Genomic DNA, 18,158 nt, shown 5'->3' on the forward strand with positions numbered 1-18,158 from the left:
TCTTTGTCTTGTCTGGTTTGGTGGAAGTTAGCACACTACCGACAAAAATACCGGTGCCACTAAACTATTTAGAGTCCGGGTACGGCGTCACGTAGACACGAATTAGGGGTATAAATTTCATATAACTGCCATACCTCTAACCTAAAGGTTAGCCCGTTTCCATTTTTGACTGCATAATCACTAACCAGCCGGTAAAATTGCATTCAAGGGCTAACTTGTAGTGGAATAAAATACTCTTCGTATTGGGAATGTAGTTTTTTTAGTATAAGTTGTGGTTGGTGGTTGGTTAAGGTGTTCTATTTATGCCATATCCGAAAATTCAAAAATATATTAATGGGAAAAGAAAACAGTAATGTAATATATATATATATATATGGATATATATAGATTCTCATTTATGAATATTTAATGAAATCAAAAAACAGAAGTTGTGATATAGTTCTTGTAAAATGTTGATCTTTTCAAGGTTTTCTGTCGACTTCATTACTTGGACAGCAAAAGCCTGCGTACCTGTTTAAGAAAATGTGGGTTAGATATTGGTTTTCGAGAAATATGATGAAGGTTCCATTTATAAGAGCCTAAGATTTTCTCCATCCAAAATGCTATTTGATGGCAGATTGAACTAAGAATGCTAAGCTCCAGGTAGGAAAGTAATTAAAGTAATTTCAATCTGTCTTCCGAAGATATTAGGTGGAATTGATTTCAGTCTAAAGTTGGTATTACAATGAATGAATGAATGAATATACTTTTATTGCACACAAGAAAAAGAACATAGAACAAAAAGAAAAATATAACAAAACAACGGATACAATTTGGCGGCCTTATCGCTACATAGCGATTTATTCGGCGCCCAATGGCGAAGATAAAAAACAGTTACAGAAAATATTTAGATGGTGCATATATACATTTACCCATAAAATACATATTTCATTACTTAAATATATACTTATAATATATAAAAAACAATATTTGTAACTAAAGACAATTAAATATATAATTGTAGTTAATTGTAGTTAATATTTACTTAAAAATAATATAATAGATTAAATATGAAACAAAATATATAAATAAATAATTATCCTCATATAAAAAATGAATAAAAGAGAAGAGCAGTGAACTATCCCACGTCATTAGTTGATTAAGACATAAAGTGATCTTTCACAAGTTTTTTAAAGATTTGGATAGATTTTGCCTCTCTGATCGCCAAAGGCAAGGCATTCCAAAGCTTAACAGCCGGAATAGTGAAAGACTTGTGGTAGAAAGAAGAATTATGAGAATTATATTTTTATCCAACGATAGAAACTAATTTTGTTGCCACGAAGTTCATCAAGTGCTGGGCCCAACGGTGTATGGGAGATGGTCGACCTCGTTTATACATAGATTTTGTTGTTATAGTGATGAAAATACACTTTATCGTACACTATACATAAAGTAAAAACAAGTTCAAGTAAGGTAAGGATAATTTAGTGTACGTTGGTTTCAGCTTAAAGATGACCAGAGAAGAAAGAAAAGCTACACAAAAATAATCAAACATATGTACATTGGATAGAAGCAGGGTACATTGAACAACGAATAGTAATCGTTAAGTTCGAAGAGAAGTTTTTAAAAAGAACCTTGTGAATTAAGTGTAGCTCATATTCAAACTCGCTATAACTTCTAAATTAAATGTCCGATTCGAAAGAATTAAAAAGGACTTTACTGCTACGTAAATACTCTTGATAAAACTATTTGTTTTTATAACTTACTATTTATAATTATGTTATATGCATAAGAATTAATACTGCGATACAAATGTAACCCACTTTTTTTCTACCAGCTAATATAACTAATAATATAATAATATATATAATATAGCTAATATAACTTTTTCCTGTAATGACAAAAATGTAAGATGGGAATAAATAAATAAATAAAATAACTACCTAATACAATTGCAGAACACCAAAAATAATATAGGTATATCCTTCCGAATTTTTTCGTAGATAATAATGAGTAGGTACTTTAATCACATAGTACATTTTTTTTATGTATCTCCAATAGTTTTCTCATATAACGCCAAGTAATGAATCTGACAGAGAAAATTTCATTTCATTATTGCGATTTCCTTAAGCATCTCCGATTTAAAATCGGTCCAGTACTCTTTAATATTAAGTATCGATATAGATAATAAATTTTCGGCCACTGGTCTCGTCCCACAATAAGAAGGGTATTGGCCAATAATATACTTATAACATTTACATAAATAAGATATGTAACTTGGTAATATTACCTGTTATTCACCCAGCAGTAACTGTTGCTATATTCAACGACAGTAATGTTTCGGGCGCCGAAGCATCGCGTGATATAAACGCAAACATTCGCCGTGTTTGATCCCACCGCGGAGCATTCAACGTCTCCGCGAACCTCGATTGGCACCTGTTAAAATTGTTATAATTTCAGCACTTTGGAAATTCTAACAGTGGGCACGGCTGGCTGAAGTGACAAACGGCTCTTGTGGTTCTGACCAACAAAGTACGGAGCCAGGCCCAGGAATAGAAGAAGAATAGACGAATGGATAAGGTTTTTCCCTCCCCGGCGCAGTGTGTACGCGAGCGTGCTGAGCGCTGTGGTTTTGAGTGGGAGGTCCCTAGTTCAATCCCCAGCAAGGGCGATTTGGGATTTTATAATTTCAGATTTATTTCTTGTCTGGTCTATTGCTAGGCTTCTGTCGCGGCTAGTTACAACCCTACTTACAAAGACGTGCCGCTAAGTCATTAAGCGTTCCGGTATGATTTTATATATCTACTTATTGTCGTCCATGAATATCATGCGTTATCTGTGGTCACGTGGGTGGCAGGCGTATTGGACTAGTGGCGCGCTCGGTGGGGACTTTAACGTCTAACTGGTGGTACGACGGCTGTAGAAATGGCGGTAGCTTTTTCCCGTCATTTGGCACCATGCGAAAATGTTGTATGTGTAGGTTTTTGTGAAAAATATCAGTAAACTCGGTATCGTATAAAGGCTTATTTAATAAAAGATTACCGTCCGTATTGAGCCTGGGCCAGTTTGGATTTTGTAGTCCTACAAAACGGTTATTCCTGTACCGTCCTATTTATTGTAATGTTCAGATATATCAATTGCATTCTATAAATATGTACTAGCATAACTCCTGCTAAAAGAACATTATTGTAGCTACCTGCATATTGATGTAAATTAATAAATGGTGTATGTTTTAGATTGTCTTTTAATATACCATACCCCTAAAGGTTAGCCCGATACTATCTGCATCATCACTACCAGCAGGTGAGATTGCAGTCAATTGCTAATTTGTAGTTAAATAAAAAAAAATCGTACTTACGTTCTTATCTTTCGTGAGTGCAAGTGTGACAATCTTTCCACTGGCATTGAAAACAAGTGCATCAGTACTGGTGTTGAGTATTGATTTGGTCCAACCAAAACCTTCGAGGTGGTAATCGGCTAAAGGTGAAACCGTAGGGGCGGGTTGATCATTGAATACGCTTGGCTTGGCCTTTAAAGCTGGAGTAATTGGTATTTCGTCAGCTGCTGGCGCTACCTGTGCAGTTGACCCTCTAGTTGATTTAGATAATACAGCTGGTCTAGGTGATCTAACTAGCGAAGCTTTGGAGACACCTATACAAAAAAAGGGTATACATATTATCATCGACAGTTCACTACTGTACTAAAGGCCCAAGGAGGGTTTGCGCATAATCACCACTTTGGGCAGACGGATTGGTGATTGCAGTAGATGGTAGTAAAGCAGAGGCCCGTTCACCGTTATATTCCCTCAGTCGCCTCGTACGACACACGTGGGAAGAGGAGGGGTGGTGACAACTGTATTCTGATCTGCCGTCTCTACCACCGTGAGTATATTTATATTATACTAGCGTACCCAGCCCGCATCGCAGGGCTAGATTTTGCTTTATTTTATTTAAACAATAAACTTAGGTACATCAATAATTTTTTCATTTAAGTATCATAATATACTAAATCATTTATTTATCTCCGTATTCATTCTCTTCTATTCTCTTCTGGAGCGGGTAAAGATCATTATCTACACCCATGTACACCCAACAATAGAATATCATCAAAGTAAATAAAAGCTGTACAGTTCAAAATAGGAGTGCTCCGATCGTCACCAAACTTTACAGGATTACTCGCTAGGTAAATCCGGAGATTCTCTGAAAGTTTCATCAAAATCGGTTAAGCCCTTTCGGAGCTTATACGGAACACACTTTCTCTTTTATATATTTATATTAATTATATACTAGCGGAGCCTCGCAACTTCGTCCGTATGAGTCAATCGAGAAGCTAGAATAGATCTGATTATATCATAATCATCGTGGCTAGCTACGTACCTACCATTATTTTACGTGGTATACTGAGTTAGTAAGTTGTCATTATTTTAGTTAATACATACATACATACATACATCCATACACTTTCAAGTTAAAAAAGAATGAATAAAATCGGCTCAAATTTATAAAGCAAAATAGATAAAAAATTTCATCCCATTTCCCGGAAGAAACTTATTGTTATCGGGATTAAAATTATCCTATATCTTGACCCGGAATATCAGCTACCACTATACCAAACATTATTTAAATCCGTTCAGTAGTTTTCACGTGATGCCCGGATAGACAGACAGACTGACAAAAATTAAATAAAAATCTGTTTTGGACTCAGTATCGATTATAAAGCATCCCTCGGTCAAAATTTTCTAAATATATTTAATGTACAGAAATCTTCCAGTTACAGTTTTATTATAAGTATATATAGATATACTAGAATAAATTATAATTTTTTCTAGTACGATATATATATATACCGCGGACCGAATAACTAGACGTAAACAACATTTTATTCTTCTGTAAAAAGTTACAATTTATTTTCATTTTTACGGAAGAAATTGAAATTTATTTCAATGTTTACAGGAGACTTAAACTGGTTTTAACCCTTCACTACAAATGGTATCAAATTTCATTACAATCCACAGTGGGTGACAGTTTATGGCACAGCTGGAAAGTACAAAGTATATAAGGCAAGATTTTGAAAATTACACATTACTAGCTGTTGCAATCGACTTCATCCGCGCTGATTTTGGGTTTTGAAATATATTTTAGGATCTTAAATCATAATAAACACAAAAAAAAATACAATTATATGAAATAAAAATTAGGGGGATTCCCATACTATTTACGGGTTGGAAAAATAGATTACGACCGATTCTCAGGCCTGGCGAATAAATAAACAAAAAAGTTCATAATAATCGATTAACCTGTTTCGTAGGAGTGTTTCCCCGAACATTATGATACGAGAATTGTGTATATAGTCGCGGCAACAGCTAGTATATATATAAAGATATATACTAGCTGTTGCCGCGACTTCGTCTGCGTTTGATATTGGTTTTTGATGTGGCATTAAATTTAATTGTAGTTCTAAAAAAAAGGATTCAGTATCGCTAAGCCTTAAATGAGGGGTTTGCTGCTGTCCACTGAGGAGTTCTCTCCTCTATCTCCAACCTCAGTTTGGGCAAAACTAAACACATACTATAACCTCTATAGTACAAAAAAAAATTGTTTAGATCGGTTATAATTTGTCGGAGTTATGGTGTAAAATCGTTAAACACTTTCATCCCCTCTCCCAAAGGAACCGAGCTTAATGTCGGGATAAAAAGTATCCTATATTACTTCTAACACTTCCAAGAATATGTGTACAAAGTTTCATCAGGATCGCTTAAGAAGTTTATGCGTGAAAGCGTAACAAACAAACTTACATTGACATTTATAATATTAGTAATATATATATATATATATATATGAGTTAGTAGTGGTAGAGCTTTTTGTGACAGAGCTTGTCCGGGGAAGTACCTACTATCGCCATGCTTTTTTCTGCCGCTAAGCACCATTGTGGTAATAGTGTGTTTCGGTCTGAAGGGATTGGTTGCCGGTGTAATTATAGGCACATGAAGCACACACCTACGCCTCAAATTGATGGACACAGAGCGGCATGTTGCAGGACGTTGCTTGCTGATCTTGCATGCCCTGTGAAGTGTTGGTCTGTTTATAGGCCATGGTTTTCCGCTTACCGTCAATTATTACTATAGAAAGAAAAAATAATTTGTACGCAAGAATGAATGAATGAATATACTTTTATTGCACACCACAAAAAGTACATAAAATACATAATAGTTTAAAAAAACTAAAAAACACGCTTTCTATAGAAAACCGAACTAAAAAATAGAAAAAAAAATTTATAATTTAAATTAAGAATAGTGTATTATTTAAAGTAAAACTTGTATTTTCTGAGTAAAAAAAAAAAAAAAGAATGTTAATAGTGTTAAAAATTTCAATAAATATAAATTAATATTAGTGTGAATAAAAAAAAATATCGAGTTCAAAGGGGTCGGTTACATACATACAGGTGAATATATAATATAGAATAAAATTGTATAAAAATAACTTTTATGCGTTAAACTCGCATCACTTTTATTTCTTACCTGCAGCTCTATTTGTTATACTAGATCCAGCAGCAAAATTCAAAGCGGCAGGGTTTCCTCTTGTCGCTGTAACATAAAATATTATGTGTTTGTATGTAATATTATAAGTTTTTCGTTTCACGTATAGAAATGTCACAATGGAAAAGACTTTGATATGATTTGTATTTGTACAATTTTGATTTTGGATGAATGAATGAATTAATAAATAATATACTTTTATAGAACACTACAAAAAGTACATAAAAAAAGAAAAGTATAAAAAACAACGTATACAATTAGGCAGCCGTATCGCTTCCTGGCGATTTTTTTTTTGCAGGCAACCAATGGCGAAGATAACAAATACAGAAAATGGGTAGGATATATACATATACCCATAAAAAAAATCCTTTATAAAATATATATATAATACCTAGCAGTTGCCCGCGTCCTTCGTTCGCGTTTATTACGGTTTTTTAGAAATGCTACTTAAATCCGTTTAATTCAAATTCAAATTCAAAATTTCTTTATTCATGTAGGCCTATCACAGGCACTTATGAAGCGTTCATACATATTTGTTTGCATAATTGTAACGGGATGGTGATAACTTCTTTCGCCAACTTAAATCTAAAGCTACGAGGGTTGCAAACGCGCCCTGGTCTAAGAAGAGCCCACAACAAACTTAGCCGGGTAAATTTAGTAGTTTTCACGTGATCCCTGGACAGACAGACAGACAAAAATTAAATAAAAATCTGTAATATGTCTGTGTAACTCAGTATCGGTTATAAAGCATCCCCCGATCAAAATTTTCAACATATATTAAATGTACAGAAATCTTCCAGTTACACTTTTATTATAAGTATAGATGTATGCTTTGATTATTTTCTAATACTTTGAAAACGATCTTTACACTATTTTTAATGCAGTGAAGTGATTGAATAAAACATGTAAGAAAAAATTAAGTCTAGAATGACTGAGTTTCACTTACTTATCTTGTCAGCGGATTCGACATCAACCGAGTTGGTTGCGTTCGGCTTGACGACCACTAGCGACGTCAGTGGTGTTACAAACTCGTACTAGAAAAAGTAACTTAATTGAGATATATCCAGCTTTAGTCGTATTTTACGGCCAATGTTCTAGGACTTTATAGAATTTTTTAGACTTCGGATACTTTTTATTTCAAAAGTAGTAGTAACTCTAGGTAGGGCTCCAAAACTTTGTTGAAAATCTAATGAGGGAAACAAGGATTTTAATGGTATAATTTGCTGCAAAATAGCTTAAAGCGCTCGCGACGTTAACAGTTTGCAGAACGACTAGTTATATAAATAAATAAATAATAAATAAATATACTACGACAATACACACATCGCTACCTAGCCCCAAAGTAAGCGTAGCTTGTGTTATGGGTACTAAGATAGCTGTTGAATATTTTTATGAATGTAATACATAAATACTTATAATATACATATAAACACCCAAACACTGAAAAACATTCATGCTCATCACACAAACATTTTCCAGTTGTGGGAATCGAACCCACGGCCTTGGACTCAGAAAGCAGGGTCGCTGCAAACTGCTCCAATCGGCCGTCTAAGTCATCTAGCTATGTTGAACTACTTTATTTCATAAAGTCCTACTAACAGTTTTTAATTTTAACAGACAAATTTTTAATTATTAACTTCAAGTTAGCCCTTCTAGTAGGGGGCTAACCTGCTAGGGGTATGGCAGTTATATTAAACCCATACCCCTAATATATAGTTTAACCCATACAGTTTATATGCGCCATCGTACCGGAAAGCTTAAACGTCTTTGTCGTTAAAGTAGAACTAGCGACGACTGAAGCCTCCTACCTGACAGTTACCTTAAGTGCTAAAGCCAGAGCCTTTTTCTCAGAGTTGATTGTGTCCTCGCCAGCATCTCGTTTATCCAGTAGCTGCTTTATAGTTACGTAGGCCCACATCCGCTCCAATGGTATTTTGTCATTACCGCACTGCACGGGTACTCTTTGAATCACTTCGTGAGGAATCTATTGCAAGAAACTCACATTAGTATCTGTTAGTCGAAGTTGCTTGACAAACCTATTTTAAAAATCTGCTAACACTCATCTTGCATAACAAAGCCAGTTGGATAATGATTTATTCTTACACTCCATTTAAGTATTTATGGTATGCTAATTACTCGTTAAAATTAGTTCGTTTATTTTTTGTATTTATTATTAGTATTGTATGTTTCTGTCTTATGTGGATTGTTAATAATCAAATTGCCCATATTTTCGTTTTTGTCCTAATTTTAACACTTGGCCTTCTACTATCTATCAGTTTTCTTCCTGATCAAATGATGTTCCTAACTGAATATACAGAAAAATAATAAATAAATAGAATGATTAGTTTTTGTAATTTCGTAGATAAGAAATACGGTTTGATTTTACTCACCCTACCGAAGCCATCTTCGGTGCCATATAAGCCAGTAACTTGCGCGGTCATTTCAGAAATGCCTTCCTTTATCTGACCCACGACTACGACTTCAGAACCCTCGTTTACAATTCGGTAAAAATTTCGGCTCAAAGACTCTGCTATTATCTAAAAAACAAATATGAAGTAGTCTTTAATTTTAATTAAATTAGATTCGCCAGTGTTGTGATCGTCGTTTTCCGTGTGACTGAAAGATTTTGGTGCAAGGTACTTAAATTGAATACAAGAAATACTAAAACCCCGACTAAACTTTGTTGTTTACAACTCTGTTGTTGGCTTTTTGTTAGAATCCTCGTAGCATAGTGGTAGTATTCCCTAACAGTTATATATTGGATAGAAGCAGGCGTTACTTTGCGGAATTCCATTATATATTATGAAAATTAATCTTAATCTGCTTGTGTAATTTATAATTTCTTCAATCCTTATAACAGATCTTCGGCAATGTAGGATACATTGTTAGGACTTAGCAATTATTCATTGTAAAGGCAACATTTCCTGAGGATGCTCCGGTTGCGGAGCGAAACGTGCGTAGCTAGTGTGCATTGCCGAAGATCTGTTTGGTGTGAAGTATAAGGATTGAAAAAATTTAAAATTAGACCATAGATTCTCCTGCTTTGCAGAGGTTATCTCAGAGGTCTCAGCGAAAATATCCTTTACCTGTTCTTGGAGGTAATTGAACATGACGTTGGAGACGAGCGGTGAAGACACCTGGCGGTAGAAGTCTTGGAGCTGCCTTTCCGCGTCAGCTGCCTCGTAGATATGCTTCGTGAAACCGTCATTGCGGAGCGCGAGTTTACGCAAGAAGATACGATCCGCATCATTACCTGAACAAGTTCAAAAGCATAATTTAAATTGGTTTTTATCCAAAAAAAGAATTTGAAAAATCATCCTTTGAGATTCATTTATTGAATTTTGAGGATAGATATATATATAAGATCTTTTGAAACGTCAGCTCTGTCTGTTTGTTGTGACCGAGAAAAAGCCGACTAAAAACTCTATGCAGACAATATGCAGTTGTGACTATCTTATAACCATTACTCAAAGAAAGTCGTAAATCCACTGTTTGTTTATAAAGACCAATATATTATAAGTACCTACATAGATTCTGTATATCCAAACTAGTAATATATGGTAATGCAACAATGTGGAAATTTGTTTTACGTATTTCCATACTATTATTTTTTTTAGATAACATAATATTAGAATTAAAAAGAGCAAAGACGGCTATAGATTGAGATATGGTCAGGTCTTCCGGCCTACGATTTTCCCATAATCTCCAAGGCGTGTGAAGTCTATCAATCTATACTCAACCAGCATTATGGACTACAGCCTGGACCCTGCTCATTATGAGAGGGGTCCCGTATCCTGTAATGGGCCGATAATGGGTCATAATGATAAATTCAGGACTTACCAAATGAAAGCGTGTATAAGGCCGCCCGATTTTCTCCAGAGTTTTTCTCGGTAATGTAAGAGATAATTTTTGTGGTATTTGTTTCAGCCACGGTTGGTTCACCGTCCGTCAAAAATATAATTACTGGCTCCAATACATCTGAGGGGTAACGATCGAGCTAATAAATAAAGTACAATAGCGGCTTAGATTTAAACCCTACCTTTGTAGACGCATCATACTGTAGACTCCAATCCGTAAAAACTTATAGCTCAATCTTAGAACCTATTATATACAAACGAATTATACAGTAGCGCCAGTGGACATTATCTTAGTCTAAGTGAAGTTAAAACAAAACGTAATTTAGAACATTCTCTAAGTTTTTTATGGAACGTTTGTCTAAGTTTAAACAATAATTTACCTATTACAGACAAAAAAAAGCTTTCTACAAGTTCATGAAAGTAGTTTATTTTTTTCATTATTTTAAAAGCAATTCATCCTAAATCCCGGAAACCTTTGTTTGCGAATAATGATAGGTGCTCTCCTTTGAAAGTTAATGCCTGTGTTAAAATAAAAAAATAAAAGCATTAATATAAGTATTACAATAACAACAAAAGAAAACAAATGTTGTTCATTTTAACAGCTCTGCAAATATGTAAACATGTGCATGAAATTCAATGCTTATAAAAAAGTTCTTTGTTCACGTTCCAGATAAAAGAAACAGACGCACATCTATTGTAACCAGAGCTCAGTAAATATGTGCACAAATATTAAGGAGGTAAATTAAAAAAAAACTGTGTTCACCGTAAACACTTACTGTTTTCTTCCTCAGACTCATCATAAATAAATCCAACATCACATTCCTCATCTTCGTCTTGATTCATTAAATATATTTCAGTTTCCTGATCAATACCTTTTATTACAAGATTTAAAGCTATGTCCAGTGCATCGTAGATATTGGTTCCTGTACATATGTAAAAAATCACCCTGCTTGAATGAACTCATCATAAATAAATACGTCACAATGACCATCTTCGTTTGGACACATCACATATATCTCAGTTTCCTGATCAACACCCTCATTTACAATACTTATGACCACTTCCAAAAAAAAACAAAAAAAAACACTTGGTTTTTTTTTTCAAATAGTTCTTTAGGCCTAGTTTATAAGAACTATCGAAACGTCAAATTAGTCTCTTTGTAGTGCTATTCCACCGGTACGGGAGGCAGATCCATCCGAGAAGAGCCGGGAAGAAACTCAGCAGATTGCTCTTTTTCATCATCATGTTATAGTTTAACAATCTTTAAAATGTTTCTTGAGAGATATGAGTCCGGAACGGCCTGTTTCCAAGCAGCCTTGTCGTTAAGAAATTGGTCGAATCAAATGTTTTTTTAATACATTGCTTAAACTAAGATAAAGGTAGATCTAATTGTATTAGTAAAAGCATTAGACTCATTCCCAGTGCATCGTAATATTAATTTCTCGTAATGATAAAAATTTCATGTGTTATTCTAAACCATGTTAGATAGTCTTTTTTACTTAGCAGATGTTTTAATGAGGCAAACTCGCTGGAAACCGCTTTGTAGATTTCGATACAAGTTTGAATAATACTGAATGTTTTGTAGTAGTAGTAGTAGTAATAGTTTCATTTGCAGTTATTATTGTGGAGTAAATACGTTCCGATTTAATAAAAAGCTCAGCTATAATTTTATTAGTAATTTACCTCCGGAAGCCTTAAGTCTGGACACAATTATTTTTGCTTTAGCGATGTTTTCCGGTGAAGCGCGTGTCGGTGGCACCAGTGTTACGGTAGTATTGCGCGAGTTCAGATTTGAGTTGTAGGTAGGAGATTTAAGAGGAGGCTCTTGATCGGCCTCCTTCATATCATGAACCTGTTAAAAAGACATATTAACATTGTATATCCCTACTAATATTATAAACGTCAATGTAAGTTTGTTTGTTACGCTTTCACGCAAAAACTACTTAACCGATCCTCGTGAAACTTTTTACACATATTTTTGGAAGTGTTAGAAGTAATATAGGATATTTTTTATCCCGACATTAAGCATGGTTCCTTTGGGAGAGCGGATGAAAGTGTTTGACGATTTTACACCATAACTCCGACAAATTATAACCGAATTAAATAATTATTTTTGTATAGAGGTTATGATACGAGTATGTGTAACTAAATTTAATGCCACATCAAAAAACAAAATCAAACGCAGACGAAGTCGCAAGCAACAGCTTGTAATATATAAATTAAATAAACCCTGACTTTCAATACACTGTACATTGTTCTTTTCAAGCCCATTCATTTGATGCCCATATTGATGGATTTTGTGGTGGTGGCAAACTTGGATCTATTTTCATCAAACATAGCTAAGAAAACTCCCGAGAAACAAACCTTTAAAACAAAAAACAAACAAAATCGAAATCGGTTCATCAGTTTTTTAAAAAACGGTGCGACAGACAAACAGTCCACGTCAAACTTAAAGCATCCCGTCGTTTTACGCCGGGGTTTATATAATAGATTATAATATGAAATCATCATCAGTATCATATCATTAGCGGCCCACTACAGAACACAGATCTCCTTCCAGAGTGAGAAGTAAAGTAAGCGATATAAATAAATTACCCTTTGGCCTAAAGTGAATTAAAATTAATAGGATATTTACTTAATTAAACGGTTGAATTTTTACTTTGAAATAATGTGAAAGACCGATATTTTTGTATAAAGTAGAAGAACGATTTTACCGTCACACCATAGTTGAATTCGACGATGCTGAAGTAGTCGTGCGGATTGAGATCGGACAGAATGGCATTCATGGCACCACGAAGCTGTTCAATTTTTCGACCCGACATGGATCCCGATGTGTCAAGCACGAATACCATGTTCTTACTTAATGGGAACAGCGAAGTTGGCGCAAAGAAGTGAACGAAATACCCATTGTTGATCTGAAATAGGTATATTTGCGTTAGGAACTGCGATGAAAATGTTCTGTTGTCACGTGGCTTTTTTTAAATTAGTGCGATCGATAAAAAAAAAAATTTAGGCATTTACTACATAAAGATTCTACTTCAAATCCTTTAGCCTGCATTTTAAGCAACAACGCCAGGACTATGCACATCACATAAATTTAAAATATTCTACTTAGATGTTGTCCAACAGGCTATACACTAAACGCGTAAATTAATATAAAGTATTGTATGGGATACACCCATTTTTCTGGAGAGAAAATAAACAAAGTTGTAAAATTTAACTAACCATTACAGGGTAAGCCGTTAAAAATTCGATGATGTTATTAAGAAAGTAGAACTGCAATAAATTAGTCTACGCATTACATGGTTTTGTTAATTAGATCTTTGTGTTGTTTAAAGCCTTCACTAAGACTATTCGTGAGACATTTATCTTAAAGGAAGGTATTAAATGTACTTACGAATATTTCACCATCATTGGATCGCTCTACATCGTACTGTACTACAAACTGTCCAAGCACTGTACTGTCTTGTTTGTTTCCTTTATTATCTCCACCTCTAGCGATGTACGAATTAGATGGAGCTTTTTCTTTTGTCTTTTCCTGAAAGTCAACATCATCACTACAAACCCATAACTAGCCCACTATAAATCAAGGGTAGGAAGGGTAGGCCGTACGTTAGAAGCTTACGGGTGCGCTTTACGGGTCTTTAAGAACGTTATGGAGAACTTTCAAGCATGCTGTTGTCTCCCTTAGTGTTTCTTCACCGTTAAAGCAAGTGATATTACATTGTTTAAATAAAAACGCATGTATCTTTTAAACTTTAGATTTCCTGGAATATTATTGTATGATAATTATTTAGCAAATGTATTGACGCATCCGAGATGTGATGCTGGAGAAAAAGGCTCCGGATCCCATATACTGCATTACGGACCGATGCATCTATAGGTACTTGCAAAACTAATAGTCAAAACAAGGCCCTCAGCCATTTGCCTCAAGCAAGTTCTAGAGTACTTCGGGCACATTTCCAGAAAATACGGAGGTTTCATCGTGAAACATCTCGAAAAAACTAGTAGTCGCTGGTATAGAAAAGATTTTGCAGCCGCTGTCCGATGCGTTGGTCTGACCTGATTCGATGCTCATTACCGTCTACGGTGCTCTCCAAGATGCTTGCGATAGAATGAAGTGGCATACAATCGTGAAGAGGAAAGTGATGAATATAGATAGATATGAGGACCACGACTGAAAGAGTAGTTATTAAGAATAGGATTATGATCTTGTTAAATGACAAACAAGACCTTTACATACCACATATATTTCAGCGAGTCTTTTTTGTTCTTCGAGATCAGGATTGAATGTGATGGTTACTTCTCGCTGATCAGCACTCTTTACAATAACAGCTTTCGGGTTTTCTGCAATTATGGGATCCATATGTTTTAAAAAAAAAATGTATTTTATTTTCAAACATGAATATAGAACTTAGAATATGGTTTTCAGTTTCGCAAATAAGTTTCAAAGACAAGACTTCATGTAAAAAGCCTGTGAAGTATTATTTCAATTACACGTTGTAGAATATTAGTACAGTTTCATAAATCGAAATCAACAAATGTGTAAGCAATGTTGCTCTGTAAATGTTGGACATTTCGTATTCTCGTGTCGAATACCTTTATGACGTACCTTTTTGAAGTCGCAAAAATATTATTAACTGCCTATAACAGTCCACTGTTGGAATAAAGGCCTATCCCATTGGGAAATGCTGCCCATAATTACCACGCTAGCCTTATAGGTTGGTGATCGTAGTTGATGGTATTAGGAGCACATAGCCGCGACAGCTCTTCCTTATTATATTCCCTTAGTATGACACCCGTTGGAAGAAGAGGGCTGGTAACAACTGTATTCTGATCTGTGGTCACTACACGGCAAAGTATAAAAAAAATATTGTCAAAAATATTGCACAGTTAAAATTAATTTGTACTCACGGGGGTCTTTCTCAGTCGCATCAACTTCATTCCCAGTCCTGACTTCAGGAACCCGCAGTTCAGTTATTTTCTGTTGTTCCAGGATATGCACAACAACTTCCAACTTTGGTATAAAAGCTCCAGTGTGCAGATTAATGTCGAGATTGTAAAACCCGTTACGACGTGCCATGCATTCTTCGTATCTCAAATCAAAGGTTGCTGTAGTGTTACCTTCCACGTTGACGGATACCATGAATTGGTTGGAGTCGCGTGCTCTGTTAAATTTTTATAATGATTAACATCAAGGTAGGTCGTGCTATTTTGGTAGGTGTTAACCCCTCCTAACAAGGCAAAAAAAAGTTCTATACTTTATCCCTTTTACTTTATTCCTACTCACTTGATACGCGGGTACCTTCACAACAACAAGTGTTTACATAAGGAAAATGGCCTATAGAAGAAAAACAAAAAGATGCTAGCCCTTATGGATCCCGCCCCCAAGTAGTGGAATAAAGGGATTCTTGCCACATAATACGTATATCGTTAATGTAAACAACTTACTTTGTAGCAATATAAGCTGCACCAATACCCTGAGATACAGCTTGATCGTAAATTTTCTTAGCTTCTTCTTTTTCCTTAACATACGCCTTGTATGACTTACCAGCTAGAATCCTGAAATTAAAATAATTATAATATTGGAAATAAGCTCCGTTTAAATTTATGGATTCGTGGATTCGCGCTTCTTATGATGCAGCCGTTTTGTAAACGCAACTTATGAAGTTAGTAACATAACACTTTTTATGATATCAACATATTGACTGTACGTCTGTCATAAGCCTGTTGTGAGATACGTAAGCACCATGCCGATCTTCGTGTAGCCGGGAATCGAAACTGGTCGCGTACCAACGCGAAAGAAACTTGTCAATATTTCAATATCATGAAAACTTCTCCTTTCTTCCGCTTTTTTATAAATTTAAAATGCAAATAAATATTTTCGGAACCGACAGGTTTTGAACCAGCGACTCTCTTGCAATCGCGGCCTGAGCGCTTTCCCAATTAAGCTACGGCTCTCCTACCGTCGATGCCGAAATTAGTATATGCCTTTTACATCAGTCTTATAGCGACTGTAGCGCCATCTAGTAGGGAACATTGCAGTTTCTTCTGAATTGTATATAAAAAACGCAATACGCAAAAGTTAAAAAACAGGTCAAGCAAAACTTTTTTTTTGCTTTATTTGACACAGGAAATTTTGAAATACAGGGGAAAAAGAATATTAGGAAAATACCAAAAGGATAAGCCGTATGCGACGTGGCTAGGTGGGCATTGTCATTTAGTACTACTTTTAATATATGGCGTTCCATCGGTTGTAAGAAGACGCGATAGTTATTAAATTAAAGCAAAATATAAAATCATAAAAGTACATATTAAAACCACTGATGTAGGCTGTATCGGGCAGCAGCACGCGAAACGTGGCCTCCTGTGGGCTCGGGTCGGGGTTCACAACTTCACTAATCATGGACGTGTGCACGTAATGCAGTGACACTTCAGAACGCACGAGCATCTCTGTTATTTCAATAGGTTTGTACGGTTTTTGGGCAGTAACTTGGCTGGGCACTGTGGTCTGTAAAAGTGTATAAAAAAATTGTATGAATCCTTATAATACTTGCTTTTACACTGGAACTCAACCCAAAATCTAACATTAAACAGTTGAATTTGGAACCAAGCATTATAGTCTTTCATAAGACAAATTCAAAAGTCAAAAATATAATAAAATTATATAATATAAATATTAAAGGTACAGTTTTCTTAAATATTAGTAAAGATGGGACATACTTTCGTGTTACTTCCTGCGACTATTATGTCCACATCTTGGGCTGGAACTAACGCTGTCTGCACGCTAGTCGCTAATACAGTAGTGCATAGCGCTATAATTAACCACTGTGCTTGAATCATGATTGTCTAAAAAAAATATACCATTAATAAATTTCAAAACCATAACTAACCTTAATTAACCTATGTATTAAAATAAAACTAAATAAAAACATGAAACATCTTCGAAACTACCGCAGCGAGGCCTTTATTGACCAAACTAATTATTTTAGCCAAGGTTAAGGCCCTTTTTGACAATGCTCGAAAAAGACCTCGAGCCCCTGGTTTCCACTAAAAGCCACAGTCCAAGGCCTCTAAAAGGCATAAAAGTGCATCTGCTATCAATGGTTTCATTTTTGCGCTTTTTGATTTCCATAGACAGACAGATAGTCAGACTGACAAAACTGTGAAAAAATATAGTTCAGGATTCTAGAATGCCTAAACTTAACCTGTTATACTGGATATTGGATATAAGCAGGCGTTACTTTGCGGAACTTTCCTGTTATAATGCTGCTAATGCTGCTGCTGCTGTTCTCAGCATTTGTATGTATGTGTATGTTAAAAAATACAAGTGCTAATGAAAAGGCTCCTAAAAGTAATGGCAGTAAGTCCCTGCTAGAAACGACCCTATAAAATAATTAAATTAAAACCTGATTGATATAGCTCAAAGTGAAAATTGCAGCAGTTTGCACTTTAACTTGGCAAGTTCGATAACTAAAATCTAGCCAAGGGGCTGAAAAAGGGACTAAAAGCAATGGTAGTTTGTCCCCAGCAAGAAACAACCCTAAATACAATAATTCTTTGAGGTACTATTGAAACCTTACTGATCTAGCTCAAAGTTAAAATTGCAGCAGTTTGCAGTTTAACTTGGCACGATCTGGAACTACAGCCTAGCCAAGGGGCTGAAATAGAGACTAAAATGGCAAGAGAGTCCCCAGCAAGACTTAAATCAAGAAATAGTTAATTCAGTAAGTACTTATTGAATTAAAACCTTATTGATATAGCTCATAGTGAAAATTGTAGCAGTT

General features: G+C 35.1%; 1 protein-coding gene across 2 annotated transcripts; it reads right to left on the reverse strand.

Annotated features, from left to right (window-relative positions):
* Positions 1 to 413: 413 nt before the first annotated feature.
* LOC120637785 (inter-alpha-trypsin inhibitor heavy chain H4-like) lies at positions 414 to 17,261 on the reverse strand. 2 transcript variants are annotated; one of them, XM_039909798.1, is made up of 18 exons: positions 17,095 to 17,261; positions 16,683 to 16,882; positions 15,823 to 15,933; positions 15,286 to 15,539; positions 14,615 to 14,718; positions 13,769 to 13,909; positions 13,086 to 13,286; positions 12,055 to 12,223; positions 11,148 to 11,294; positions 10,355 to 10,492; positions 9,601 to 9,767; positions 8,905 to 9,051; positions 8,334 to 8,498; positions 7,461 to 7,548; positions 6,497 to 6,562; positions 3,338 to 3,630; positions 2,270 to 2,415; positions 414 to 510 (listed from the first exon to the last, which is right to left on the reverse strand). In XM_039909798.1, exons 1-18 carry the CDS (start codon positions 17,212 to 17,214, stop codon positions 462 to 464), a joined length of 2,706 nt encoding a protein of 901 aa, XP_039765732.1. In that variant the 5' UTR covers positions 17,215 to 17,261; the 3' UTR covers positions 414 to 461. The 2 variants fall into 2 exon arrangements, with proteins under 2 accessions (XP_039765732.1, XP_039765734.1); XM_039909800.1 differs by lacking the exons at positions 414 to 510; positions 3,338 to 3,630 and having other exon boundaries at positions 2,312 to 2,415.
* Between the last annotated feature and the right edge of the window lie 897 nt (positions 17,262 to 18,158).

This window comes from Pararge aegeria, chromosome 4, assembly GCF_905163445.1.
Source record: "Pararge aegeria chromosome 4, ilParAegt1.1, whole genome shotgun sequence".
NCBI classification, from domain to species: domain Eukaryota; kingdom Metazoa; phylum Arthropoda; class Insecta; order Lepidoptera; family Nymphalidae; genus Pararge; species Pararge aegeria.

Coding starts and splice junctions, on each gene's coding strand:
- LOC120637785 (XM_039909798.1), bottom strand. CDS start 17,214: ATGATTCAAGCACAGTGGTTAATTATAGCGCTATGCACTACTGTATTA. Junction 11,295..12,054: donor CAGACTTAAGGCTTCCGGAG/GTAAATTACTAA, acceptor ACATATGTACAG/GAACCAATATCTACGATGCA. Junction 8,499..8,904: donor CCGAAGATGGCTTCGGTAGG/GTGAGTAAAATC, acceptor TTCTTGCAATAG/ATTCCTCACGAAGTGATTCA.